This window comes from Eptesicus fuscus, chromosome 16 (genome assembly GCF_027574615.1).
Source record: "Eptesicus fuscus isolate TK198812 chromosome 16, DD_ASM_mEF_20220401, whole genome shotgun sequence".
In the NCBI taxonomy this organism is placed as follows: Eukaryota; Metazoa; Chordata; class Mammalia; order Chiroptera; family Vespertilionidae; genus Eptesicus; species Eptesicus fuscus.
In genome coordinates this window covers 39252570-39280236 of record NC_072488.1, presented here as the reverse complement: position 1 = coordinate 39280236, position 27667 = coordinate 39252570, and the positions used below count along the sequence as shown (strand labels likewise).

At 44.2% G+C, this 27667-nt stretch overlaps 1 protein-coding gene across 3 annotated transcripts in view; it reads right to left on the bottom strand.

Annotated features, from left to right (window-relative positions):
* MEIS1 (Meis homeobox 1) overlaps nucleotides 1–27411 on the bottom strand; it is a 135814-nt gene extending 108403 nt beyond the window's left edge. For 2 of the 3 annotated variants that reach the window (XM_054728364.1, XM_054728366.1), the window contains exons 1-7: nucleotides 27317–27411; nucleotides 25218–25444; nucleotides 23202–23343; nucleotides 22606–22656; nucleotides 21762–21812; nucleotides 20183–20329; nucleotides 15318–15323 (exon numbers count right to left, since the gene is read on the bottom strand). In XM_054728364.1, coding sequence (XP_054584339.1) covers nucleotides 15318–15323; nucleotides 20183–20329; nucleotides 21762–21812; nucleotides 22606–22656; nucleotides 23202–23343; nucleotides 25218–25444; nucleotides 27317–27328 — 636 coding nt within the window. In that variant the 5' untranslated portion in view covers nucleotides 27329–27411. The remainder of the gene's footprint in view (nucleotides 1–15317; nucleotides 15324–20182; nucleotides 20330–21761; nucleotides 21813–22605; nucleotides 22657–23201; nucleotides 23344–25217; nucleotides 25445–27316) is intronic. The other variant, XM_008147533.3, reaches the window with a different exon arrangement.
* Between the last annotated feature and the right edge of the window lie 256 nt (nucleotides 27412–27667).

Sequence of the window (27667 nt, the reverse complement as noted above, 5' to 3'; positions counted from 1 at the left end):
GGCAAATGGGCTAGGCACGGGGACAAAAAAGAAATGAGGATAACAATAGATTCACATGGGCTGTGTACACTCAGCCCCATGCCGAGCCTTCATGTACTATTGAACGGAAAACAGATGTTGCTTCTTATCAGTGGGTGCATTTGAAAGTAACATCGAGATAGGAAAAAATTGGCTGTAAATTAAATTCTTGGGGAAAACAATCATGGTGACACTTCCCCCAAATCTCCCTTTATCACCAGAAAAGATTTTAATTAGCTTTTAGTGCTAGCTTTCAAAAACAGCCTTCTGAGTCACTGGTCATCCGCACAGTAGGGATGATGCAAAATAGTGAGCTGGTTCTTGGCTTTGTCTTCCAGGAAGCAATATTTGTCTTCCAGACGATTAGTGGGAAAGCAGGGTGATCTTGTATGTAAAATATGTCCACATCACTTTCAGTCACAGGACGTCAATGGGTCATGACTGTGTCGTAAGTGGTCAAGTTTACCAGCCCTCCCAGGATTTTCAATACGCGCAGCAAAACCGAAGCGCTCTTTGCTAATTTCTTGAAAAGCGTTTTCATGTCCCAGAGAAGATAAGGGGGAGCTGAAGAGATCAAAATGTTTCAGACAGCCAGGGCGAGAGAAGGAAAGATGCCACCTCAGAGGCATGCTCTGTAAGAATCAGGGAGAGATTGCGGCCCCTGAGAAGGATGCTGGCCTGCAACCGATTCTGTCATCTTGGCCAGAAGATTACCACGGCCTGGAAAATGGAAGAAAGTCACAGGAAGATTCGCCCCTGGTATGCTGGGCTCGGCCATGATGCTTATTCTCAGCGTCAGTGCTAATTGACCTGCCAGGGCTGTGATGGGAAGATGTGGGAACTGTGAAAGAAGTGCTCTGGACAAACACGCATTCTTCAGCATACCAGGAGAATGCTGTAAGCCGTAATCTGGAACACATGCTCAGAATGCAAACAGTTAACGCATAAATTTTCAGTTTGGACAACTGCAGCTCTAAAAGGGGGACTTGTTTATTCAGAGCTCTGCAGAAAGAATGGTACAGCACCCAGGGGACAGACAATGCCAGGCACAAAACCCCGGTGCCTCGACATGTAAAAGGATGTTTTTCTATGTGCTACAAATCCCACTTGAAAATATAATTAGAAGGAGAAAATGGCAAACTATTGCATTAACTGTAATTGAACAAAAGACCAGCAAGGCATGTGGGAGGCTGCAGGAACCCGTGGGAGTTTCAGGATGCACGCCATCCTGCGAGTGACATCTCCTGGGCACTCTCATTTTATTTATGTTGTCCCTCACTACTCCTGTGGACTGCTGATCTGACTTGTAATTAATAGGCAAGCGAGTGGTAACAAGCTAAAATACAGAGCAACAGACTCACCTCATCAGAAGCATGTCTGATAATCTGATTAAGACTAGGACTCTAGAAAGGTGACTTAGAACCAAAGAATTATGCCAAGCGACACAGAAAACTGTCCTCCTTTCTGCTACCACAGACCTGATATATTCACTATCTTTTAATGAGCTCCGCTGATTTATTCAGCTCTGCTCTGCTCCCTCCCCCACTTCTCTACTGTGCAGGATGTAGATTAATTCAATGCTTAATTGTTTAGTAAATTCAATTTCCCACATTCTATTCTGCATAGCTTTAGCTAAGGTTCTTAAATCTTCAGCGGTGAGCCCTGAGCCCAGTGTTTGTGATCTGTGCCTACCTTTTTTCATCACCATTTTTCTTCATCCACCACTTAATTCACCATGAAAAGATTTTCCTTGCTGGAAATTCTGATTCCGCTATGATCTGTGAGGCATTCCGATTCATTGCATTTTCATTGTGTTGGGTCTTAGATGCCGGGCTTCTCTTTTCTCACAGCTATCGCCACATTATACAGGCATTCATGCAAGAAATGTTGGATTCCACCTCAGTTTATCCAAATTTTGTGCAACCTCTATGTTTAAATTTTTGTGTTCACCAAAGGTAGGAGCCAATATTTTCCACCTAATCTCATTCTTCTCACCGCCTTGCTCTTCCTGGAAAGGCCTGTGGGTATTGAGGGCACTTTCTCTGAAATGAAATCTAACTTTTGTGGCCCCCTCTTGAATTAGCATTTTGGATATTAGCATTTCAAGAACGGTGTCTTCACATGAAGCTGAGCATTAAGAGAATCCACAAGGTTACCAAAACAGAACAAGAATTATGTTTAGCTCAGTTCATTAAGCATGATTAAAGTCTCAGGATCAGAAATAGCTCATGAACTCTTCGAGTATAAATATGTAGGACAGCCCTAATCAGAAAGAACTCCCCCCAAATCCATCCACTAGAGAATCTCAGTTGCAAGATCATATCTCTGTGACTGTAATGTGGTTACACCGAACATCATTATTATTTTTAAAATAAAATATGTGCATTTGATTATGTACATCATATATCTGTGAAGTTGTGAGTTGCTTGGGGCCACTTGTAAAATAAAGCTGACAGAATAAAATCAATGATGCATTGCATTACCAGGAGATGTACAGCAAACCTTAGTCATGGTTCTAAATTAAGTCCCAAAGAGGCTCTTTTCTTCAATGTATATAATTTCAGAGCAAGCAATGTCTATGTTCTCATCTACTGAAAATCTGTTAAGACAAGAGGTCCTAATCTAAAGTCCACGGACATTCTATAGAAGGGGAGGATCTTATTTTAACAATAATTGTGATTATGTACATACTTACATTTCCCTCCCATTGGGATAGTGTCCATAACTATCATCATTGTCATCAGATTCTCAAAGGGGTATGTGATTCTTTAAGTGTTTGAGAATCACTTCTCCAAGAGATGCTCACTGGGCTAGATGAAAAAACTAGGACTGGAAAGACCTTTGAGATCATGGAGTCTATACTCTAACTTGACATTGAGAGCCAATGTCAAGTAGTGACATAGAAGCGATGACCTCCTTAGCTACAGGCTCCTCCAGGGCCAGGCTAGTATATGAATCTTCCCTGTCTTGTTCTTTCCTGGCTCAGCACAATGTAGAGGGCATACTCAGCACTCCATCTGTGCTCAGTGAATTAAACTGTCCCATCAACCTTCCCGCAGACACACTACAACTTCCCAAACTCTCCTTCCACCTGAATGAAGCTATCCTTTGGTGGCTTTTTTCCTTCTTCTTCCCTTCATGACTTTTTTTTTTTTTTTCATTTGTGCCTTAATTTTGGACATACTTCATGTCTTCCTGTCATTTGTCATGTTTTCATTAGACAATTCCTTTCACTGCTGTGATATGAATTATCACCCATATGCTACAAAATTTATGTCTCTGGATCTCTTCTTTGGTCTTTGGACTTGTATGGCCAACTGCTGCTAAACCATCTCCATACAGAGATGTCCATCTCACTCGGCAAGTCCAAGCTAAACTCTCTCCACCAAACCTTCTATACATTCTACCTTTGTTCTTGATCCCAGTCGGTATAAGCCCATCCATCCATGGCATAAATTTCAGAACCGCCTAGGACACATTCTCCCCGTCCCCCATCACACAGTCAGGCATCAAATCTTGCCCATTTTCACCCCTAAGTAGGCCCCCTAAGTAATTCTCAAATAAATTCCTCACTTTTCAACTTAGAGATTGCTATTCTTGTTAAGGCCCTCCCAGCTTTAAAGAGTTCAAGTCAAATCATTCCTCAGCTTTAAAAGAGTTCTATTCCACCAGAACAAGCATGTCAAACTCATGGCCCGTGGGCCACATGCCTCATGTGTTTGGCCTGTGTTAGCCTTTGAGTTTGACATGCTTGCACTAGAATATAAGCTTCATGAGGACAGGTTGTGCTCACCTCTGCATCCTGCGTATCAAGCATAGTGCCCGACACTCAGGAAATGCCTGTCAAATGAACTGACAGCTCCCTACGGCCTAGGGTGCTCCGCCCTTCAGGCCCATCCTCACCCTTCCTTCCTGCCGGGATTGCCCTTCTCTGCCCTGCCTGGTCCCAGCCCCTGATCACCTCCTACTTTCTTAATTAAGTCACAGCTCAGATATTTCCTTCCCCAGAATGCCTTCACACACACACACACACACACACACACACACACACACACACACACACTTCCCCAAGGATGGGTGAGGCTCTCCTCCCCAGAGCACTGAGAGCACTCATGCCCTCCTCTATCACTTGACTCTCATATTGTTGTGTGGTGACCTGTTATGCCTGTCTACAGTTCTGCACTATGAATGTTCTGCAGTCCTGGACTATACCTTAGTCACCCTTTTACCCTCCATCCCAGGACAATGTCTATGCCACATTAGATACAAATATGTTTTTGAATAAATAAATGAATAACTTAAGTGATATATAGAGGATCGCTGTGTTAAATTGTCACCAGATGCTATGCTCTCCTATATTAAATATCATAAAACATCTAAAAATGACTTGCATGATTTAAAAACATATCACAAACTCGCATTCACATAAACACACACCACCATAAAAATATATTAACACTCAGTTGCAGTATAACACAGTCCAAAGAAAGGAAACTTGAAGCTACACATATCCCAGTGTGAAATCTGACGACAACACTTACATGGTCTTAGGCAAGTCACAACCTCCCTAACTCTTCATGTCCCTAATCTGTAAATGGGGATAAAGAAATACTCCTCTGCAGACATAACATACATAAGTTTCCAGGCATGCAGCAAGCACTCAATAAATAGAATTTACTATAGTTGTTCATGTAACAACACAGGCTGACCTAGTCAACCCTGAAATATCTACATACAGGTGTATTCAGTTATAGACCTTCTGGAACGAAGGGTTAACCCGAGCTGGCTTAGCATACAGCTTGGTATGCCTTGGGCTATCTCCCAGCTGGTGTGTGCTCAGGGAATGCAAACTGATCTTATTTTCACCTTCAAATAACATGATTTTACAGGTGGCTTGCTCCTCCCCACGCTATCAAGTCTAATTTGATCCCTAATATTTATAAATCATGTTACAGTATACAAAGCACTTTGACATATCTCCTCTCTTGGTCATCCATCACATCAGTATGATGCCAGAATCTTTCTTTGTTCAGGCCAGAAATAGTGGGGTTCTTTTCTTCCAAATTTCTACACTTCCTGTCCTATTCCAAAACACGGATAAACGAGAGTCTGGTGATCCTGACATACATAGCAGCTCTGTGAAAAATGATGAAATCATCATAGTGTTCAAAACTGAAAGTTAGTCTGCACCTATCCATGGGCGGGTTTCTCTTGCTCTTCTCATTTGCGTTTTCAAACCAGCAGAGTCTCTAGAATAAATGATTGCTGAGGGCCTGAAAGAGCTGGCGCATCTCAAGTGAACCATCCAGCCCCTCCAGGTCGGGGGAGTCACCAGTCCAGGTGGGGAATACACCCATGTGAGTGATGCTCCTGCGTACACACACTCCAGTTCCCACATCTGCACGTGTCCATACATACATGCACACACACATGACTATGCTCGCCCATGAAGCACACACAGCAGACAGGATCACTGAGTGCCACCATCCCACACCTCCAGCGTTGTCACATCTCCTTGGTCCCCTCCGCCAGACTTTCTCACCTCTGTCTAAACAATGTCTCTTAGGATCCTTAAAGGCACAGAACCTCAGCAGATTGATTCCTTATATGTTTCTCAATCAATGATGTCATCTGAGGAAAAGGGACCAGAAAGACCCATGCAGAGGTGCCACTATGAAAAGGCACACATGTTTACCTGTATGTGTTGGAAGTTGAGAAATAGGAGATGCTGAGATTTTCATTTATTTATGAGTATTGGAAAGTCTGTTAGGGGCCCTGGTGGGTGGCTCAGTTGGTTGGGGCATCGTCCCACACACCAGAAGGTTGTGAGTTCGATCCCTAGTCGGGGCACCTGCAGGAGGCAACCGATAGTTTCTCTCTCACATTGATGTTTCCATCTCTCTCTCTCGCTCGCTAGCTCTCTCTCTCTCTCTCTCTCTCTCTGTCTCTCTCTCTCTCTCTCTCTCTCTCTCTCTTTCTCTCTCTCATCAATAAGAACATATCCTTGAGTGAGGATTCAAAAAAAAAAGTCTGAAGTCTGATATGCTGACACTCCTATTTGAAAATCTTAGTGACACCTGCTTGATAACCGGAACACACCATGCGTATAAGCATTCAACTCTCTCAACAACCAAAGAGCACCTACAATTTGCTAGAGCCCGAGGTAAAGCCTGCTCCTCTCAAAACATACGCCCCTGAGGCTATGTCTACCCAACTTCAAATTCAAGCAATTCAGCAAAAAAAATGTGAAATTCTTCATATGGGTTTCGAAAGAATCCCTGGAAATCATTAAGCAAAATTCACTTAACCATGACAAGTGTGAGCAGGGTGTTTTGTTTGAACACAGTACACCTGCCCTCTTCCCCTGTAAGCTTTGAGATGTTTTTAAATACCAGAAGCTCACAGATGAATACTTCAGGGTGCACACATGCTGTGGATGCAGGGGTTGCATTAAAATGCGCTTGGGAACGGTCTGGAGGTGAAACCTCTTCTAAGTGCACGCTCTGTCCTGCTGACCCATGAACAAGTGTGGGGAGGTGACGGTTGTGCTGGGCAGAGCCGGCGGGAGATGACGCCGTGCCTGGTCGTGGCCCACACCTGCCTTCCACGGGGAGGCCCGCTCGTTAGGAGGTTATCTCCCTTGCACACTTCTTCCGAGTCTCTCCATCGACTCTCCTTTTGCTCATTTCCTTCCCTGTCCCCGCCCTCCTTGCCTTTGCCAAGTCTGTAGGCCTGCCAGGGTTCTTGTTGAGCCCCTTTTTAATGCTGCGATAAAATATGCTTATTGCCCCACTTAAGAGAGGCCTGAAGGGTAATTCTGGGGACTCGGGGCAGATGGTAAATTGGTGGTGAGACCATGGAAACCCAGCACTGCTCTCCGAATCTGCGGCTCTCACCGAGACACCGCACTTCCTCTTCGCACCCTTCCAGCCCGACCGTATCTGCCACTGTGGACTTTTAATCTAGCAACGCATCTCAATGACTATCCAATTATCCCTTAGTTATGACTCTGTTTTAATGACTGCCTTGTGCCAGCCAGTGTCTTCACAGACAACCTAAGTGTGTCTAGTTCTGCATCAAATAAGGTGGATTTCGAAAACCTTAACAATTTAGCAACTGTGATGTATTGCTGTAAGTACACACACACACACATTCATAAGCGCACACATGTGATCATATGATAGTAGTCATGGGTAGTTTGCAGAGGCAGAGACGGCATCTGTTAAATTGAGTTCATTTCCCAGCTCTCACGTACCACAAATAAAACTTACAAAAATGATAATTTTTCAAACACTGAATCCTCTCTCTCTGTGTAATGAGGCATATAAAGAGGAGGAGAAGAATTTTTGTGCTTTTTTTTTTTTTTTCCTTTTTGCCTTTGGTGAAAATTCTCCAAGGAGTAATTTCATCTTTAAATGAAAAGTTTTGTATCAGGTGATTGAGCTCCAGGAATCACCGAAGCCTCAGGTTCAGACTCGGGGAGACGCACAAGCGCACACTCACACTCACGCCTACACAGCAGCATACACCCACCATGCGCGGAGGAGTCAGGCAAAAAAAATTGTGGGAAACCTAATTTTAATGTTACATTGTAATGAAATGTAAAGCAGCTTGGCAGTCAACTACATTTTTTAAGTCCTCTAGCCCTCAAATACTTGGCTGTCCTGCACAAGCCTATGCCCCATTCTCCTCCAGGCCTGGCTGCCATGGACGGTGAGGGCAGAGACCCCAGGAGGCTCTGGACCAAGACCAGCTCTGTGGGTCACTTTCCCAATGCCCCTTAAAATATTAACTTGCCCACAGTCTAATATCTTTTAGGTCTCAACTCTGACGCTCTCAGACCATCACTCATCTGCACTGCTGAACTCGTTCATCCAAAAATTTTAAATGAATCAATAATGCTAAGCAAACATCTACCGATATAAAACATCACCCAAAATACTCCAAAAGCGTTCCGTAAGAAACCTGCACAGCCCTGATACATACATCCTGCCCAATTGCTTTACATTGAGAATCAATGCCAACACCATCCCATGAGGACCCCACTGGGGTCTCAGAAGAGAATCTAGATTCCTACATGGGGGAGGTACCTTCAGGGAAAAGAAGTTACAAGCAGAGAGAAACTGCTACCAAGAAGTGACAATCAGTTTTATATAAAAAAAAAAATCTTAAAACCGGAAAGTAGATGAGTAATTCACAAATTATCCAAGTGCACTGAATGTTCAAATTCTACTAAGCAGTTTGTTGTGGAGGAAAAAAAAAAAAATCTCATAAACTGAAGAGATGATAAAGCCTCATTACACTAGGAATCTTAGTCAAAGTTCTAATTTGTGTTTTAATAACATTTCCTTTTCCTATGCCATCGTATTGTGGCTGGCATGCTATTAATAAAAATAAACTCCTGTATTAAATTATTTTAATGACTCTATGAGCTTCCACTCCTGAAATCTATCTATGAACTGTAGTTCAGAGTTAAATGTTTACATTTTTTAAAACGCTCTAATCCACCTGGCACCATATATTTCCAAATATTTATACCTAAATATTTAAAATTTTATTCTTCATTTATCCGCTAAAAGCTTTCTGCTGAAATCCAGAGAATTTTCTATCCTTTCTATTAGGAGTGGCAGAAGAATCTTTAAATTATGCCAGTGTACCTAGAGTCATAAAATCCCTTTTATATGTTTGCTTGCTTCCCAATGTTTTATTTCACATTTGTAACAGCATTCAGTGCTCCTCATTCTGCAAACAAATTAAGATAAAATAAACTCAAAAGTGTCTTGTATGAAACAATTTCAAACCACGAATTTTCTAGGCAACCATCCTAAGCAAAAAGAACATCTGCTAACGCAGAAAACATTGTATTCTGAGTACAAGTAGCTAACAAGACCTTGTGAGCAACTGGACCTTAGCCATGTCGTATTTGCACTCAGAAATGTGGAAAAAAGGTACTTAGCACAAGATCTGCACATAACTGCTATTTGAAGTTGGCCGTAAGAGTGAATCTGTAGTAATTCACTGTGCTGTCTCAGCAACACAGCTGAGGGACCGATCCCTTTGACACTATAATGGAATCAGAATGATAATGATCCCTCCTCATAAAAATTAAAATGATATTTTTCTTAAACCCTATGATAAAAAAAAACTACCCAATCTTTTCCCCCCAAGTCAAATGCATGTTGTTTATAGTTGGGCAGAATACAAGTAAAAAGATAAAATATTATTTAATGTACTGTGCTGTTTACTTAAGGTTTACTATATTAAATGCTTTATATGCATTCTTATTTAATTCTTACAAGTAACTCAATAATGTGTGTTCTATTACTATCCTCATGCTACAGATGATGAAACTGAGGCTCATGGAGGTAGACACTCTCTCACAGCAGAGCCTCGTTCAAACCCCAGAGCTCTAGTGCTACAGGGAATATACCTTCTTGGGACACTGCTGTAACTAAGAGTGGCAATCAGTGTACTTACTGGCTCTTCCTCTAGTGTGGCTGAAGTTTTCTCTATTCTACTTCTAAACTCTCAGCCCAGAAAATCCACAATTTTGATGTAAGAAGGGCGAAAAAAATCAGTCAACATGCAGTCTGGAATTCAAGTACCTTATGGCACTCTACTCTGGATAAAAGAACCCTGGAAATTGATATTTTCCACTGATAGCCACTCACAATTAGCAACAGGGGATTTTACAATTTCCCTGTGGTTTTCTTTCTGGAAGCACTTCAGCTTTTTGTATTTTCAATCAACTTTTATTTTGTAAGTACCTGACATTCCTCCAGGATTTCTAAATCTTTAAGCTCTCATAATGTTAAATTTGAAGGCGGGGGGGGGGGGGGGGGGGTTATTCCTTCCTTCGTCATTTATCTTGGGCAAAATCACCGGAGAGGTCTTTCTCAAAGCATCTTGAACTTTAATTTGCATTACTGGCTCCTGGAATGGCCAAGTTTTCTATATTTCAAGGCACTTAACTGAGAGCTCAGCCAAAGCAACTGTGAATTCCAGAAGCAAGAGGCTGAGTCGCACTGTTGGTGCACTTTTTAAGGAATTCCAGTTAACCAGAATGCCATTCTTCAGCCATCCCCAAGGCTATTATTCTGCAGGCTATTCATACTATTTTAACGGTTATAGAGTATTTGGAGTATTAGGTGTATACTACACCTGAAGAAAAGCCCCATCATTGACTTGTTAATGTTTTATTCTCCTCTTTTTCTATTGGCATGTTCTTTACATGCCCTCAATAAATATTAGACGCTCAAACAACTCACTATTAGGGTGGCAAGCAAATCTTTAGAATGTCGAAACAGTAGAGGGAAGAACAATGCACCTAATTGAAATGGCAGGGTAATTTGGAAAATAAAATTGAGTTGCTGCAAATTCCAAATTCCAGAATAAAAATGTTTATGCTCGCGCAAATGCAGATGGATACCAGCTTTGAATAATTATTAGACTAAAAAAAAAAATACGTGAACACCAACAATACATTTGATATGCACAGAACAAGCACCGTCTGCGTGTCTCCATTACTTTGGGCAAGGAAATGCAGGACACGATGAGTCTGATATTTTTCTTGATGGTTTTGTTATTGAACAGAGCTTTCAAAATCCCACCATAGGCCACGCCACCACATACACACCCAGGGTTAAAATTTCCAGGGACAACATTCTTCAGAAAATTCAAAACACATTAACGGACAGAGAAGCATGCTGAGAGAAATGAAGGGGTTAAATGATTCTGCTACTCAGTATCTTTTCCCCTTCAAAGAAATTAATTTATCACCACGATCAATTTAAAATGTCAAGTTCCTGATTCTCTTTGGCAGAAACTAGAGCCCCCAAAACTATGACAATTAAAATTAAAAAATGGGAAAATGCACTTGCATCTGGAATTATGAAATTCAAATGCGTAATGAGATTTATCTGTACACCCAGATTTATCTGTAACCTTATTATCTTCTTAGGTCTATGCCAATTTTGGCAGAGAGGCCACCCATATCTGGCAAAGATAAATTCCATATGCTCTGTAGAGTTATAGCATATTTCCCATAAATAATGTATACAATAGACTGTAAATAAATCATACATTTATCTGAACTGCTCAAGAGTGAAGGGCAGGGTGGGTACTTAGGAGACGGAGTCTCTTATGAATGAACAATTTCAAATAAAAGTAACCTTTAATGGTGAGTTAGTTATCACAAAGTTCTAAAACTAACATATACTTAAGTGGGGGGTTTAAAATAACTCCAGATCTGGTGGGAACTTCCAACTAAATGTTCCAAGTGAACCCCAAATGCCCCATTTAATGTTGCTGCTAAAATGTCCATTCTGATTGTAGCACCATAGCTAATAGCATCTTACCTATTGGCTGCAATTTTTAATTCTCTCTACACTACTGGTTTTTATGATCAATGAAATAACTAAATTTAAAATGCCATGTCTGACTTTTTGTCCCATGAAATACACAGCGTTGTTTCTTTGTGGGTTTTGTTTTTTTTTTCCTTCAGTGTAAAAAAAAACTTTAACATTGCAGTGAACAATAGAAAGGTAAACTACCTTGGGGTGGGGGGAGCGGGGAGAAGAGTTCATTTGCACTAGTTTGCTAGGACTTTACATTGTAAAAATGGTTATCCTCCCCCCCCCAACCCCATTATCCCCTTTTGAAGCCCTACAGACACACAAACTATTTCCTGCAAATAGTGTAAGTATGCCTTTATAACCTCAGACAGTGTACACCATTTAGCTGGAAATTAAGTTTTCAAATCGCTAAGGAATAGTCTCTGAATAACAGAAAACACTATAGGTCACAGTTAATTATAGCTTGTCTATCAAATCAAGTTAATGTTCGAGAACACATCCAAATAGTTACAGAGACATTAAGAGGAGTTTTATTGTTGAAGAAATTCTTATTCATTCGGCTTCTAATATTTGTAAAAGAAGAGAGATAAATAAGCCTTTTACAAGTTAGGATGGGATGAGAAAACTCTGGTTTTATATCAAATTGTTCCCTTCATTGTCCTTTGATGACTGTTGATTTCATTATAAACTTCATTTTCCAGAGTTTCATAATAGTCATAAACACACTCCACTTTAAAGAGTTTCTATGGGACATAATGTGAATGCAAATGCAGAATAAAATGCAAATCCTGGAGGCCTGGGATCAAATATGGACTATCAGCTAAGAATACAGTCACTGAAAACAAACACTTAGGCCTTAAAAGAGGAAGAACAGAAAGGGGCTGATATGACTCTCTATAGCCCCTGGGAGGGCAAACAAGAATAACCGTTTTCAGTTTTTCCCCTAATTGTAAAGCACAGGTTGGGAAAATGTGAAGACTTTGGTCTCCATCCATTCCCATTCTAAAGTGAGTAATATTTTTCATCTTCACAGGAAAATAAACCCGCGTGTGCACAGTAGCCCACAAGGCACTCAAATGGGGAAATGAGACCTAGCCAAGTAGTTCAAGATCAAATCACAGGCATAGGAGGTTTACCAAACAGAGGGAAAGAAGTCATCAGGAAAAGAAAGAGCTGTAGTTCTCTGCCTTGCTAAACATTAACCAACAACCAAGATATTTATAATGAGTGAAGAACAGACATACTATCATTTCGTGTTGTGAAGAATAAGGAAAAGATCTACAGAAATGGGAATTCACCAGCAACAGCAATGAATTCCAAGTTAGCATATATGTCAGGGAATAATTCTAATATCACTCAAAATGTTATTTATTTACTACCTACTATTGTCCAAATCAATCAGAATAATGTATGTTTCAATTCATTGTAAAATTTAAGACTCTGTATTGTGTCCGAATGAAAAAAGGAGCAAGACTATAAAATGTTGCTTAAACTTATTAAACTCATAAAAAGTTGTGGTGATTTTTTAAAGTATTACTTAGCAAACTCATTAGTAGTAACAGTATTTCCTTTCTATGGAAAAATATAATTTCATTTAAGTTTTAAAAATAACCATAACATTTCATATTCCAGGCTCTTTACCTCATGATTATAAATCCTATTACTTGTAAATAGAGTTATGAAAAATATCAAGGGAAGAATCAACTATAGAAGTATATTTTTGAGGATTAATGTAAAATTTATTTTCACAACTTGTTTATTCACCCTCCATCCATTTATAGTAGTGCATATGTCATGGAAAAGCCATAGCATGCTTAATGCATATCTTAAAGAGAGTTAATGACTTAGTTCTGGTTATAATTTGTATTTAACTGTATATACTCATGATACCAATAAAAAACAGGTGTATAATTCAATAAATGTAGAAATAAGCTTATTTCGCCAGAGAATAACTCTTTATGGTATATTTTAGGAATCCCAAACCAAGAAGTAAAGAAATATAAAATAATTTCAAGAGATTTGCACTGTGGTGTTTTCCTTTAACAAGAACATATTTCCTAGATTAAGAAATGCTTTTTGGAGAGAATGTTCTGAGAGAGTTTAATAAAGTGTTGCCAATTGCTTTAATTCTGCACACATGAATGCATTAAGCTGACTGAAATTGGATTCTAGTGACAAATATTTAAATGGATATATTCTTGTTTATTTCACAGGGTATCCTTTATACCATTTATTAAAATGTCCAATTTATAAGTGTGGGAAATCCAGTGATTGCCCCATACAGGTATGCTTCATGGAGAGGTTATTTAAGACTCCCAAAAGCTTTCCCAGATTTCTATAATCCTGAAATCACGGCATGTTAAATTAAGGATAGAGTGAAGAAATCCTCTTATATTTTACACTACATACACATACTCATCAGCTTGAATTTTTCCAAATCTGATTTTGTACATACAACCTTCCTTTACAAGTATTAATAGTAAAATATCCAAACTTTTACTGGATCCCAAAAGTCAAATTTTGAAAGTATTATTAAAATTTAAATAGGGAGACTGGATTTTACATTTTAGACCCTAACTTTTGAAACAGGTATTATATCCAGACATTTCCTGATGAGTAAGAACACCAAGCTCCACGTGGCTCACAACAGTCTTGTTTTACTTGGGATTTTGAAAACCTTTAAATCTAACATATGCACAACTGTCAGATACACTGTCGCGTGTCTTCTATTTTTATTTGTAAAAGAATACTTTCCCATAATTTTGATGTAGTAATTTTTAAATATTTTTTTTGCACTCAGGAGAAATGGCAAAAATTTTTGTCTCATAACATAAAGTCAAGTACTACTTTCATACAAATATGGCAAATATCATAATCCAAAAAAGGCCACATAAAATGCTACAGTTGCAATCATTTAAGACTGTGTAACAAAAATGACTGAGAATGGTATCAGTTTACTATCCTTCAACTGTCTCCCTGACAGTGGAGTCAAATAATGTTGAATTATAGACCTTCTTACAGGAAGTCTTACTTCATGCCCATTTTTGATCATCTCCCTGCTAGTCCCTATAGGAATTTGGCTGAATGCCAACTTTCCTTTAAAAGTTTCTGTATACATACTTGGGTTGTGTTTGATGGTTAAATGATCATTTATTAAAACTTTAGCATCCCACATTTGCTTGACATATTTATATTTCAGAAGAAAATATTGCTATTGAAATGGAAAGCGTAACATTATCAATATGAAAATACTTCATTTGAATTCATGTTGGCAGTATTTTCATTTATGACAAGTGTCTTAATATGACTTGTTATGCATTCTTCACAGTTTCTCCAACTCCACCTGCGAGGGAAGGTAAACTAGTTTATAACAGAAGTCCCCGCCGTAATACTTTTAGCCTATCTGTTTGGCCTTACAGAACCGAAATTTCTACTATGAGACCACAAATAGCCTTTGTTTTTAAGAGTATGGAGTTTTACTGCATAATTTTCCCTCCATTGCCCAGCAACAGCTGTGTTTTAAATCTTTGGGACTATGACAAACATTCTAACATTTAAACATATGAGTGTTTAAAAACAATGATTTAAAATTTGTTTCTTTTCAAAGTTGGACAATTATAGCTTGATATTTCCAGTTACTTTTTTGAAAGCAGGGCCCATATTTTAATCCTCTTTTTCTTCCTCCTCTTTCCTCTACTATTTAAGCTTCTCCATGTTTTCTAATAAAAGTCTCTAAGTTAGGACCGATAGCAATAGTACACACAACCACTCTACATATTTTCAAATCGTGAGCAATGGAGTCATTCTGATGAGAGAAGGATTGCTATTTGAGTAACCTATTGCCACAGAGCTAGTTAAATCACTGAACAACAGTTAGTTATGGGACTTTACTTTGTACAAAGTAGCATTAGCATCATTGCTTTCCGCTACCCATTGAACTTGCACTGGGGACTAAGAAACAAGAGAGCTAGATAGATAGAGAGGGAGGAAGAGAGAGAGAGAGAGAGAGGTGCTCTGAAAAGGGAATAACTTCTGTTGTATAGGTATTGAGACTTCCAGACACTTAACAATGTAATTGGCCTCAATCTATCTGTATATAATCTATACTTCTTTTTTTCTAAAATGTTTTCAAGAGCCCCTATTAAGAATCAACACATCCATACTCTGAAATCCACACATAAATACACACTAAAAGCCAATCAGAAAGCAATAATGAAAACACACCTGGTAAACAACTAACTTTCAATTCAAAGGATTCTAAGTAATAAAGGGCCTAGAATGAACATCCCAATTAGCCAGTGTAGTGACAAGCAGTCAACACCTTATTATTTAATCATTAAAGAGAATCGTGCCATAATTTCCCTTTGACATATTTCAAGAAAGAAATTAAAGAGTGCACCACCTGGCCCACAACAACAGTCAAAAGGAAAAGTAGGTAATTCCAAGACCCCGTTGCTTGCAAGGCCTGTGGCCTGAGAGGTTCCAGGATTAAGGCATGAAGTGGGACCCTATGAAGTATTTACAATTTAAATGAGATGTATTCCCGTGTAAGCATTCAGAAACAAACTACTTGACAATGGGACCATTTTCCTGTTTCCTGATGTTTGTGTCCAGTTTTCTTATTGGGTGAAAACAAATTGCCCCCATTTCTAGTATTAGCAAATATCCGATGGCCTTTTCTATTTGTTTTTTTTCTAAAACAGCAGATCCCATTCATCAAGGACATTAGGCTGTCCCTTGCCCTTCCATCCCTGACCATAAACACCTTTCCAAAAGACAAAGCTCAAATCTCCCCCTCTTAGACGCATCCTCATCCCACTTTGCAGGGAGGGAGTGTTTTCAGTCAAGCACAAGTTCAGTGTTAAGAGTTTTGATTTTAAACTATGCTTGGGAAACAACATTGCGGACTTTTAAAATAAAACCATCGCCACCAGGGCTCCCTGGCCCACTTGGGAAGCAAAGCTCACTGGCCCGGGCTGCCCTGGATATCTGAGGCCGGGAGGGCTGGCCTCTGCAGCCTGGGCCTCACCGCCCCGGCGGCCGTCCCCTCCCCTGGGAGCTCACCAGCACTTGGCATTTAACCTGCCTGGGGAGCGTGGCTTTCTGGTTCCATCTCTGAGAGCCACAGTGCTTCTCCCGGGATGTCAGAGACAAATCTGGATTAACATGCAACAGGGCGCCCGGTGCGGCCTGGCAGCCCCAGCCCAAGAGCTGTTAAATGCAGATTCAGCCGAGGATCCCCCGGAGAGCTGCTGTTGAATAAAAATTGTAATCCGAAGGGACCTTTTCGCTGCCTCCTGCTGCTTGAGGGAGAACCCCGGCTGGAGCCCGGAGCACAGGCCCTGCTGGTCCCCGCTCCCTAGGAGCAGGCCGGGCCACCGGAGAGGCGGCCTTCGGGGCCCGGAGACCTTTCGCTCCTCGCTCCCCTCTCCCTCCACCCGGTCCTGGAGTGAAAAATGCTTAGATTCCAGGAGTGGCGGACAACAGACAGCCCTGGGACGGCTTCATTCGACGGCTCCTTCTCGGAGTGCGTCCTGGATCTGCCCGCTGGGCGGTCAGGCTCTTCCCCACCTAACCCCTCTGGGCGCCCCCAATTCCACGCTGGACCCCCAAACACCCACCCTCGTCCCTTCGGATCTGCATCCTTCTGCACCACCACCCTGGCTCAGCCCTGGCCTCGACGCCTCGCACCCGGGTCCCCCTCTACACCCACTCCCGAGTCGCAGCCCGGCTCTCATCCCTCTCCGAGTCCCCCGGAAACCCCCAGGACCCAGCCCTGCTGCGCCCCGAGCGTCCCTGCGGAGGCCGCGAACCTGGCCGTCGGGAGAGGGCGCCCGGGAGGGCTGCGCCCGCAGGGACCTCAGGGTCTGGGAGTGGGAACGAGGGGAAGACGGGACCCGGGGACGGGATCCCAGCTTCTACCGTCGTCTTAATGTGATTTTTAAAAATAAAAATAAAAAAAAGCCAACAACTCTACAAGGCCAAGTGGATTTCCACAGACTAAGCCTTCTGGGAAACCGGCTGGCGTCAAAGCCGTCGACCCCAGGTCCCTGCGCCGGTGGCAGTGTTCACGCCCTCCGAGGAAAAAAGTAAAATAAAATAAACCTCGCCGCCAGCAGGCCCTAGAGACAGAGGGGTTAATGAGCTAACGAGGCCCCGCGTTCGCGCCACACCTGAAGCATCGAGTCCCGCAGCGCGCCCTCCGCCGGGGCGCATACTGCCCCCGCCGCCTCCGCAGACAGGTGGCGGGGCTGTCTTTCCTGGGTCTCGCCCCCAGGGAGCCCCACTAGGGGTCCAGCGCCCCCAGGGGCCGGCCAGCAAGCTCCAGTCGGGGAAACTGGCGCCCACCAGGCGGCCCCAGTGCCCTGTCTCTGCTCCCAGCCTCCCAGAACAGGGGACAAGCTCCGCTGCTGAGGCACAGCCCTCGTGCGCCCCGCATTCTGCGCTCCCTGCTCCAAAGGGAGCCCAGGCACCTCGCTCCTGGCTCCAGAGAAGCGGTCAGTGAGACAGACCGAACTTGGGTTTGCTGCCCTCCGACCAGCTGAGACCTAGGGGAGCTTGGGGGGGTGGGGGGGGTGGGGGTCTCGAGAGCGCGCCTACGCGCACAGGCCAACAGCGCCACCAGCTCAGCCAAAGCTGCGAAGCCCCCTCCCAAGCACGCTTCTCGTTTCAAAGGTGGGGGAGGAGGAGAATAAAATGCGTATTTTTACCCAATAGAAGTGCCTACCGATCTGCCTATCTCAAGTTAAAGTAATTGTGTACAAAAAGTTTGCCGAAGGAGTAGGGGGAAGAAGCCACTGATGGCATATCAATTTTGTATCCCCCCAAAATACCCCATAACTTTGGTCCTTTATCTTTGACTTTAATAAAATACTGATTCGTTGAGAAAACGGGGCATAAATCTTCATTTTGGAGGCAATTAAAGTGTTGATTTCATTCATGCCCCAGAGCGATTCTTGTAATTTGCTCAAATAGCTTTATGTACCCAGCACTAGAAGCTTTTAGAATCCCATTTTCTAGTTAGGCTTGTTGGATTACAATTTTTATTCAACAGCAGCTACCCAAGGGTTCCTCAGCGGAATCTGCATTTAACAGCTCGGGGCTGGAGGGCTGGTGGGCTGAGGCGGGCGGGAGGCAGGGCAGCCGGCGGGGTCAAAGCCAGGCCCGCCCCGCAGCCGCCTGCAGGTTTCCCACCCCGGCAGGGGCCGCGCCAAGGATCGCGCAGGCTGCCTGTTCTGGGTACTCGTCTACACAGTCCAAAGTTTGCAACTTGCCAAATAACAGTTAAGGGACCCGGTGCGCCGGCGCTTTGAAAGCTCAGCTCGGCCTGCCCTCCACTCCTCCTGGGGAAAAGGAGGCTTCGGCCTCGGTCCGGAGCTCCCCAGAGAAATCAAAGCTGGGGATGTATTTGAAGGGGTAGACATTGGAGAGAAGGAAACTTGGAGGTGACACCAAGACCGAGGAGCAGAGCACTCGGACAAGGACTCGCAAGAGAGCCACTGGTCCACAGGGATCCTGGCAGAGCTCGCCAGGAACGCTGCCTGGCTGGCGGTCCCTGCGCCTAACAAAGACAGGCTGATCTCTCCCCCAAGACGGGGCTCACGTGCCAAGTCAGAAAGAGAAACAACTCCGGGCCTTCCCTTATGTAGATGGAGAGGCGCAGGAGGCCCCGCAACCCAAATCTCTAGACGCGTTGCAACAATTCGCAACGGAGGAGCTGTCATGAGCCCTGTTTTATCCCACCCACTCCTCACGTTTTCACTTTCACGCTCTTTTTGCAACTCCTCTGGACCAATCCAGAGACACAGCGACTGGACAGAGAGAGACGCTGGGAGCAAACAGCGGTGTTGGAGTGAGAGGGGGAGAGAAATTCCCCCCCCACACACACACACACATCCCCCCCCAGCAAGTCCAAATAAAAGTGGTCCCCACTTAGCAACGCAGCCGAAGAAGGGCCTGGAAGGAGAACGCCAGAGAAGGGGGCTCAACAAGCCGAAGGCGGCAGCTGAGAGCCCAGGTGGCGCGAGGTCCCCCACCCGCCACACCGAGGGAGTCGCCAAGGTGCCCTGATGCTGACACTTCCAAAAGCTGCCAACCCAGAGGGCCCAGAGCACGTACCAGCTGGAGGACGAGTGGAAAGGTGGAGGAGAAAAGTCCGTGTTTATCTGTTTGCATGCCCTCGGCCTGGTCTTATTTTGTCTATGAAGGACAATAAAATGGGCGAGCTTGCAAGCGAGCACTGCACAAAGCAATGCTCAGTGAGGTCTAGAAGCGTTCGGCCGAGGAAAACTGACAAGACAGGCTAATGAACCGTATAGACAGGGAGAAAACAGCCAGCATTTGCTAGATTTCAAACCCTGGCTGTCTTTCTTAGACCACCTATCTTGGGTTTATTCCTAATAAAATAAGAAATAAGCAGACCCTACTCTTTTCTTCAAGATAGAAGGGGGGGGGGGGGGTTGGGGCAATGCTCCAGAACAAAGCCCTACAATCAGAGGCGGTCACTGGCAGTTAACACTCCCATTATTACAGAGGGTAAATAAAATAAAGACAAAAATTAAAAGCGACAAGAAACAGGTCAAGTTTGCAGGCAAAGCTTTTGCAAGCTCATCTCTCCAAGTCGAATCCCAGAGCCAGCCTTAATGAAGCAATAATAGCCACATTATTCAAAAATTTTCATTTCGATGGAAATGTATCTAAAAGGGACTTAATCATATGCAAATAATAAAAGGAGGTGGTAGTGACCCAGCAAGCAATATGCATACAGATTTTTTTTTTTCCCAGGGATGTTGAAATTGAAAAGCACATACCTGGTCAGTTAGATTTGCTGATCTTGTTATATCTTCACTGTCTGATTTTGATCCTCCTTCTCTATCGTCTATCACCAAATCGATAGGCATTTTCCCTTTCAAACAGCTAATATACCGGTGGCAGAAATTGTCACATAATTCGTGTACCTACATTATGACAGAAATAAAAAATGGAAATATAATCAAGAGGGTATAAATGACATTGACAAGTGCAGTCCACCCCACCCCCCCTTGTGAGATCCAAACTTCCAAACAGGGGAAACACAGGGCAATTGTCCTCCAGAGACCCCCAGACGCATCCAGAATTAGGAATAACTTTCTTTTCTTGCAAAATAGAGATATCCCAGAAAATTGACAGTGACAAGATGATTCACAGGCTACAACATATTCAACACCCGTGTTAAATTCATCTGCTTCCAGGGCTGTGGCCATTAGAGAGGTGACCTGCGTGGGTGACATTTAAGGTAAACTATTTAATTTCATCCAGTTACTTTATCATAGGTCCTTTTTCCAATACGTCTAAGGAAAAATGCATCTATATGTAAGTTGGGATATATGTTATACATATATTCAAAGGACCAGTACTGTGGTGGCATAGGATATATGCCTGACAACCCAAGTCCCTATAATATTTGAAATTAGGGTTTCTTTCTATAAGAAGCATATTTTAGGATACTTCCTTTGGAAAATAAAAGGAAATCAAATTTCCAGTAATCAATGTATGGAAAAAAACCTAGTCACAAAAATGTAACAAATTGATTTTTTAAATATAAAAAGGAAAAAGATTGCTTCAGAATATTTAGGTGCAAGTGGAGTGTTCCCTTACAGGCCCCAGTCACCACTGACATGCAAAAAATCACAAGAAACCCCAGTGTGCTTGCGATTTGATGTTAGTTTGAATTACAATGCATTAAGTTTTTATTGCTGAGATTTATAGAACAGCTAGCAAAATTGTATTATCCCACACCCTTCCTTGAGTGTGAAGGTGGGATGTGTGCAGGATTTGCAGATTCAAGAAACTGACGCAACTATCAACTCTGCTTTGTCTCTGCAAAACATTTCATGTGTTTCTCCCACCACCTCCTCCAGACTCCCTGTCCGCTCCCCCCAACCCCCACTCGGCCTCTCCTCTGTGTCTGACCTGCCGCTGCTCTCAGACTGTCTTCCAGAAACTCACTAAAACTAAACAAAACTCCCCCCCCCCCGCCCCCTCAGAGGTAGCAAAGAAAAAGAAGAAGAGGAAGAGAAGAGGCCACAAAGGTATAACCTGTGAAGCAACTCACAAAAGCATTCTTAACATCAAGGGGGTTGCACAGAATTGCAACTATTTATACAAAGCCAGCAAGGTATTAAGAATGAATACAAGGCTAGGGCGTTTGTGATCCCGGTTTTAGTGGCTGAAATTGTAATTAAACTGCAAAGAGAAATGGATGCAAAGATTGGCCTTGACACTAATTACCAGAAAGAAAGACATTTATGCAAATGTTTCAGAAGCCTGAACTTCAGCCATTCTGAACCCTCCCCCATCCTGTGTGTTTGGGGGTGAAGGGGCAAAAGAAAAAGAGGCCAGAGAAATTACCTTCTCTAATTCCAACAGATGAAACCTTAATACTTGTATGGCTTGAATCATCTGCAAAGATACAAAAAGAATGAGAACCCTATTCCTAGTTTGCAGAAAATGGGCTGTCACAGCTCTAGCATCTCCAGCCCGCCCCCTCCCCCCAGTAAATAGAGTTATTTTGATTTATGGCAATAACACTAAAACTTAACAGCGGCGACTGGGTACGATCTAGAGGTTTATATTTCTTAAGGAGAAAGAAATAGCTAAAACAACAACAAAGCATCTAAGTGGGGATCATAAACACTCTCCTCCCCCATGGCTCTCTCCCCTTTCTCGGCCCCACTGCCTCCTCCCCACCCCCAAAGGGCCACATCCTTGGACTAGATGTCTCCTTGGAAGGTGTGCATGGAAAATAGTCAAAATAGCCCCCAGATTGTGGCTTGTAGCCCTGCAAACTTCCCGCTGCCTTCTGCACACCTCTCAGGCACACTGGTGGGGAGGGGGGCTCCTGCCTGGTTGCTGCCCCTCCTGAGGCGACTCGGAGGGCTGGGAAGTCTGCAAAGTTTAAGCACACACGCTGACAGGCCCGGAGATAAATCCCCGCGCTGATTAGAGCTGCGCTGCCCGGCTGTCATAAAAAACAAAAGCTCGCGTTTCTCTGCGCCGCTTGCCCGGCCCCTCTCCAGAAAAAAATTTATTTCCCGGGGATCTCGTCCCGGGACCGCTCGTCCGTAGACGGAAACCTTTGCAGCCGACCTGCAGCGGCGGGCGGACGGGTCTAGAAACCTCAGGGCCCTCAAAGCGAAGCTGGGGGAGCCGAGGGGAGGGGGGCGGAGGGAGGGGGGCAGGGGTCCGCTCTTACCAAGTTATCCAGTTCTGGATTAGAAGAAAATAGAGGTTTTTCTGCACGAATCTAAATACAAGTGAGAAGGGAAAAGGGTGTGGGGAGGGGGGGGGAGAAAACAAACATTTGAAATCTGGTCGCCTCCCTACTTTCTGGACTCATTACACTGTCGGGGCCAGGATGGAGCCTCCTGGAGGGACTCGGGTGACACCGAGTTCGTCCCCCGCGCAAACACCCTTGAATGAGACTCGAGCCGAAGACCAGCCCCCAGCTCTGGGGGACTTCTACCAGCAGCTACGCCTCTGCAGGAGGCTGCTCCGCTCACCACCCCGTCCAAGCAGCTGCAGCGCATGGTGTCTGCGCTCTTATTCTTATAAAGGGAGTTTTGCACACGAGGTTGTGGAGCTGGAGTGGGGATGGATAGGGGCGATTTTGAGTCCCCCTCCCGCAGACACTTACACAGGAGGGAAACCTCAGGGTAGCTGTAACAGGCATGGCCGAGGGTGGACTAGTTGCTAATTACTCTTGCAAATGTGCTGGGTGGGTTGGGGGGGGGGGGGGAAGGGAGGTCCCCCTTTTCCCCCCTTTACTTTTTAAACATTTATTTTGCTGACCTGTTTGGCGAACACGGCTATATCTTCATTGAATGACTCTGACGAGCAGACGTCCCCGCCCGCCACCCCTGGCTCTCGGGGGGTACAAGTAGCTAATTCACATTTCTCAAAAATCAGTGCTAAGAGAGGGAAGAGGGGGTGTCTGCAAGAAAATACAACAGTCACAAACAACACAATGGTTAGTCCCGAGTCAGGGGGGTGGGGGGGGGAAAGGGCGCCCAAGAAAAGCAGCCGGAGGAGCTGGAGGCGGGGACCCCCTCCCTGGGTTTTGTCATCTACTTTTTTTTTCCCTCCCCCCTGCCCCCCACCCAGGTGACTGCTCACCTCCCCTTCCTCTTAGGGCCCCGAAGTTGGAGGCCCTACGCCACGGGGGCCGTGTCTGAGGGTCGGTTCAGCTTATCTGGCCGGAGAAATTGGTAACATTTGCTAAGAATAAGACCCAAGCGGCCCCAGCAGCCATTTTGAATTAAGTTTCCCACCCGACAAGCCCTCGTCCCTCGGCCGCACGTCCAGGACCCGCAGCCGGGGAGAGGCGCCGGGCAGAGGGGCTGGGAGAGCTCGTTCCACTGGGCTCCTCCGAGGCGGCCTCGCGAAGCCCAGGCTCGGGGTCTCGGTGGCGGGCGCTCAGCTAACTTGGGGAAAGGACCTCCAAGGCTGCGGGGCCGGCTGTCAGGGGGGGCTGCACCCACCGATCCCCCACCCCGGGGCCCTCGGAGAGCAAGGAGGCGCCTTCTGGGCTCCGTGCACATTGTCCCTGCCTTCGCCGATCGCCCCCCCACCACCCCCAAAAGCAAGTTCCTGCAAATGGTCCTGCTGGAAAGCCCAGAGAGCCTTTCATTTTTGTCTCTGCGGCAGGGCCAGGCAGCCGGTACTGTGAGGGGCCTAGATGCCGCTTATCTCAGCCCATAAAAGAAAGAAGAAAGCTTCTTCTAATGCCCAAGGAGGTGTCTCCGCGTCTTTTATTAGCTCTCACGGCCCAGCTGGGAATTTAACAGTTTGGGGTCCTTTTCAAAGCTTCCCCAAATGTCCTGTCCCAGAGCCTAAACCATTTTGCAAGGGAACGCTGCGGAGAGAACGCTGGGATTTCAGCAAGCCCACCGCACAAGGGACCAGAAAAATAAAGCAGAAAGGCCGTGCAGCTGGGGAGGGTCAGTGTTGCATGATTCTTTTATTATTTTATTTTTTATTTTTGTAAATAGATGCAATAAAAGTTGCTGCAAAGTCAAAAGAGGTCCCCAAATTCACCAGCACACAGTAGGCACAAGGCTCTTTCCAAGGATTTTACCCGTGTCTGATGGAAGGGCCGGCAGAAAACGGTGGGAACCGCAGTCAGAAAACAACACGGCCCACGGCACCCCGCATCTACTTCTAACGCCTGCCGGTCTCCCCTCGGATCACCAAGTATTCAAGCGGCTGGAAGTTTCTTCCCGTCTGTAACAATTCAGACGGAGCTCCTCTCCTTGACTGCCTTGACGGCCGTGCTCAAACTTTCTAAAGGCAAAGCTTGTCCCCCTTGCCTGACCTGCAACTGTCCTCCCTGCGTTTCACTGTGCGGTGGCAGGGCCGGCCCAGGGCTGCTGAGTAAACTTAGCAAGTCAGAACAATCAGTGGCTTAAAAGATTTTCCCTGAAACTAAAAGTTTCCTTCCAGCACAAAGGCGCCTACAGTTAGGAACCCCCCAACGCTTTCCCAGAACAGTGCTTCCAGCCGGGACACCAGCCCTCTGGGGGAGGAAGAGGGACCTCCGGGCAATTTCTCCTGCCTGGGCGACCCCTTCCCCAGGCACAGCCTCCTCGGCAGAGCCGGGCGCTGGGCAGCGGCGGAGCGCGCATGGAGAGGGGGGCGTCCCGGATGGCGGGCAGCCTCCCCAAATTCCTCCATGCAATGCGAATGCAAAGTCACCAAGTACTGCATCTCCAGTCCAGAGAGCTCTGGCTTCCCCCTTACCAAGGGCAAAGGGAAACAGGGTTAGCACCGCGTGTCTCAGCTATTTGACCAGCTGCCCATTGTACCTACCCATAAATGGCATCTTTATCTCTCTTTAAAGCGTCATTGACGGAGGAACCCATGCTGGGGGCCATGGCGTTGGTGTGAGCTGTGTGCGGGTACTGATGAGAGTGCAGAGGAGGCCCATGGTTCAGGTGGTGGACCGGTTGCATGGATCTGGCCGCATGCGGGTCCCCGTACATCGTGGAGGGGATGCCTACTCCATCCATGCCCCCGTAATGGGGTAGATCATCGTACTGCATGACAAACAGGAGAGAAACAAGGTTCAGAAGGCCAGGCGGGCCAAGGTGGGGACCGGCAGGGCAGGGAGCTTATATAATGTCAGTCCAGCTGGATCATTCAACCTCGAATTCGGTGGCCTTGCATCTCTTAAAGCTGAGATTTTTTTTTTAAATCTAAAAAATATTTTTTAAAGTAAAAATGCTAGGATTCTCGGTGAAACCCGGCTAGGATGAATGGTCATGCCCTAACTTGTGTCCCTATCAACTAATTCAGAAATTCAGAATCCTTTAGCAAGAAAGGAAGGGAAGAAAGGGAGGCTTTCTCCCGGAGGGTGGAAGGTAAAACATGCATGTCTCCATAGGAGGAAACTCAGAATCACAATAATAAAACGTGCCAGGACAGTGCAGCAAACCCGCCTAGTTTCACTGCCCCTTCTCATCAGGGGGAATTAAAAAAAAAAAAAAGTTAGGATGGGAACAGCTACACCAAGCACGTGAATTCAGACAGGCTTCTTACTTTATTTCCCTGCCAGCAAGAGGTTAGGCAGTCCTGTAAGACACTGCATTTCCTCTGCTTTCCAAGACAAACTCTGCTAAATTATACAAAACTAACTGGCCCCCTTATAAGTGAAACTCGGAGAAGGGTAGTTTTTCTTGTACCTTACAGCTGAATTTAGAATTGGGCAATTTCCACCCCAATACAGTAGTAAAGGAAATCTGTTGTTGGAACAGTTAGTTATTCTATTCTCTCTAGTCTTAAGAACTTTCTCCCAGAGTAGAAGTTAGTAAGGCAAATGGTACTCATCAGGTTTAAAGCAAATTCAGTAGCAAATAAATGCACATGCAACCTACCATCTTCCTCCTCTAGAAACACTACTTTCAGATTGATTGTCATTATTTTTGTGTGCAAAATTTAGCTACTTAGATTTTTCTCATTGGTTCATTCCAGGCAAGTGTTTTCCCCCTCAAGATTTGAAGGCGTCGAGAGTGAAATGATTTTCAAAGAAAAGAGGAATTGCCACTTTCATCTCCTCAGAGCCAGAGGTGTGAAAAGAGTTTGGAAGAACGCTGACATTTGCCTGAACCAAAGGAGAAAAAAAAAATGTGTCAGCCTAGTAACTTTCTTTTGCAAACAGGGCTTTGAGGGCCAGGACACAAATTATGCAAGGAAGGCTTTTTGTAGACCCTCTTTCTTTTAAGAAACTACCTCAGTTGGGTTGTCATTGTCTCACTTTACTCTCACTACATTTCCATTCAAATAGGAATATTGGGGAAATTAGTATTGCATTTTAAAAGTGAGTAGCTGTGTGCTAAGTATCCAATTAGTGCAGGGCTGTCTAAGATAAACTTTCTAAGTATTACCTTGTATAAAAACCCATGCACATTAAAATTACTTTTTTAAAAGATGAATGTTTCTCGACCCCCAATAAGTTATACTATGACAAAGTTATTGGCTTTAAATAACTAAATACTTCTAATGGTATTAAAGATGAACATAATCAATAACATATCAGAAGTTTCTAGCTGTCTATTTTAGTTTAAAAATAGCTCTAAACTTTTGCTCTCTGAACGCTCACATAACATTAGCTATCTAGCATTTTTTTGTTTTTTATTTTTTTAACCAGATGATTGCCCCAGCTTGCATTTTTATTTATATATATATGCTGGTTAGGAATCTACAGAAAACTTGATTATTCGAATTAACATGTAACATACATAAGTTCACAAACGCATAGAATAAATACTCTCACTTTAGGCCACGGCTTTAGGAGCCTCATTCAGAAAGACAGAGAGGAAAAAAAGGAAACTTTTAAGCAGTGTCTTTCAGCCACGTTTCAATTTAATCTCACATTTGAGTTCCACAATTGTTGTTTTTTTAATACGTACCCTTTGCGCCATCGGCCTCCCTGGCTCCCTTCCTACTTCAACTTCTAATATATCCTCTTTAAGGCCAGTGTGAAAGGAAACAAATACGCAAACTCCCCCGGAAAAAAAAAAATTTAAAGCAGGACGAAAAATCCCTTAACGTCTCCAGCAACGTGAGCTATTAGTCCCAGATCTTCGGTCTACGGGACCTGAAGCAAAGCGCCCGAGTCACTGAGCATAAAAGCGCTCGTTTCCAAGACAGCAGCGGGGGCAAAAAAAAAAAAAAAAAAAAAAAAAAGGAAAAAAAAAGGAAAAAAAAAGGGAAAAAAAAAAAAAAGCAGATCTTCTCTCCCCAAAAAAATCAGTTAAAAA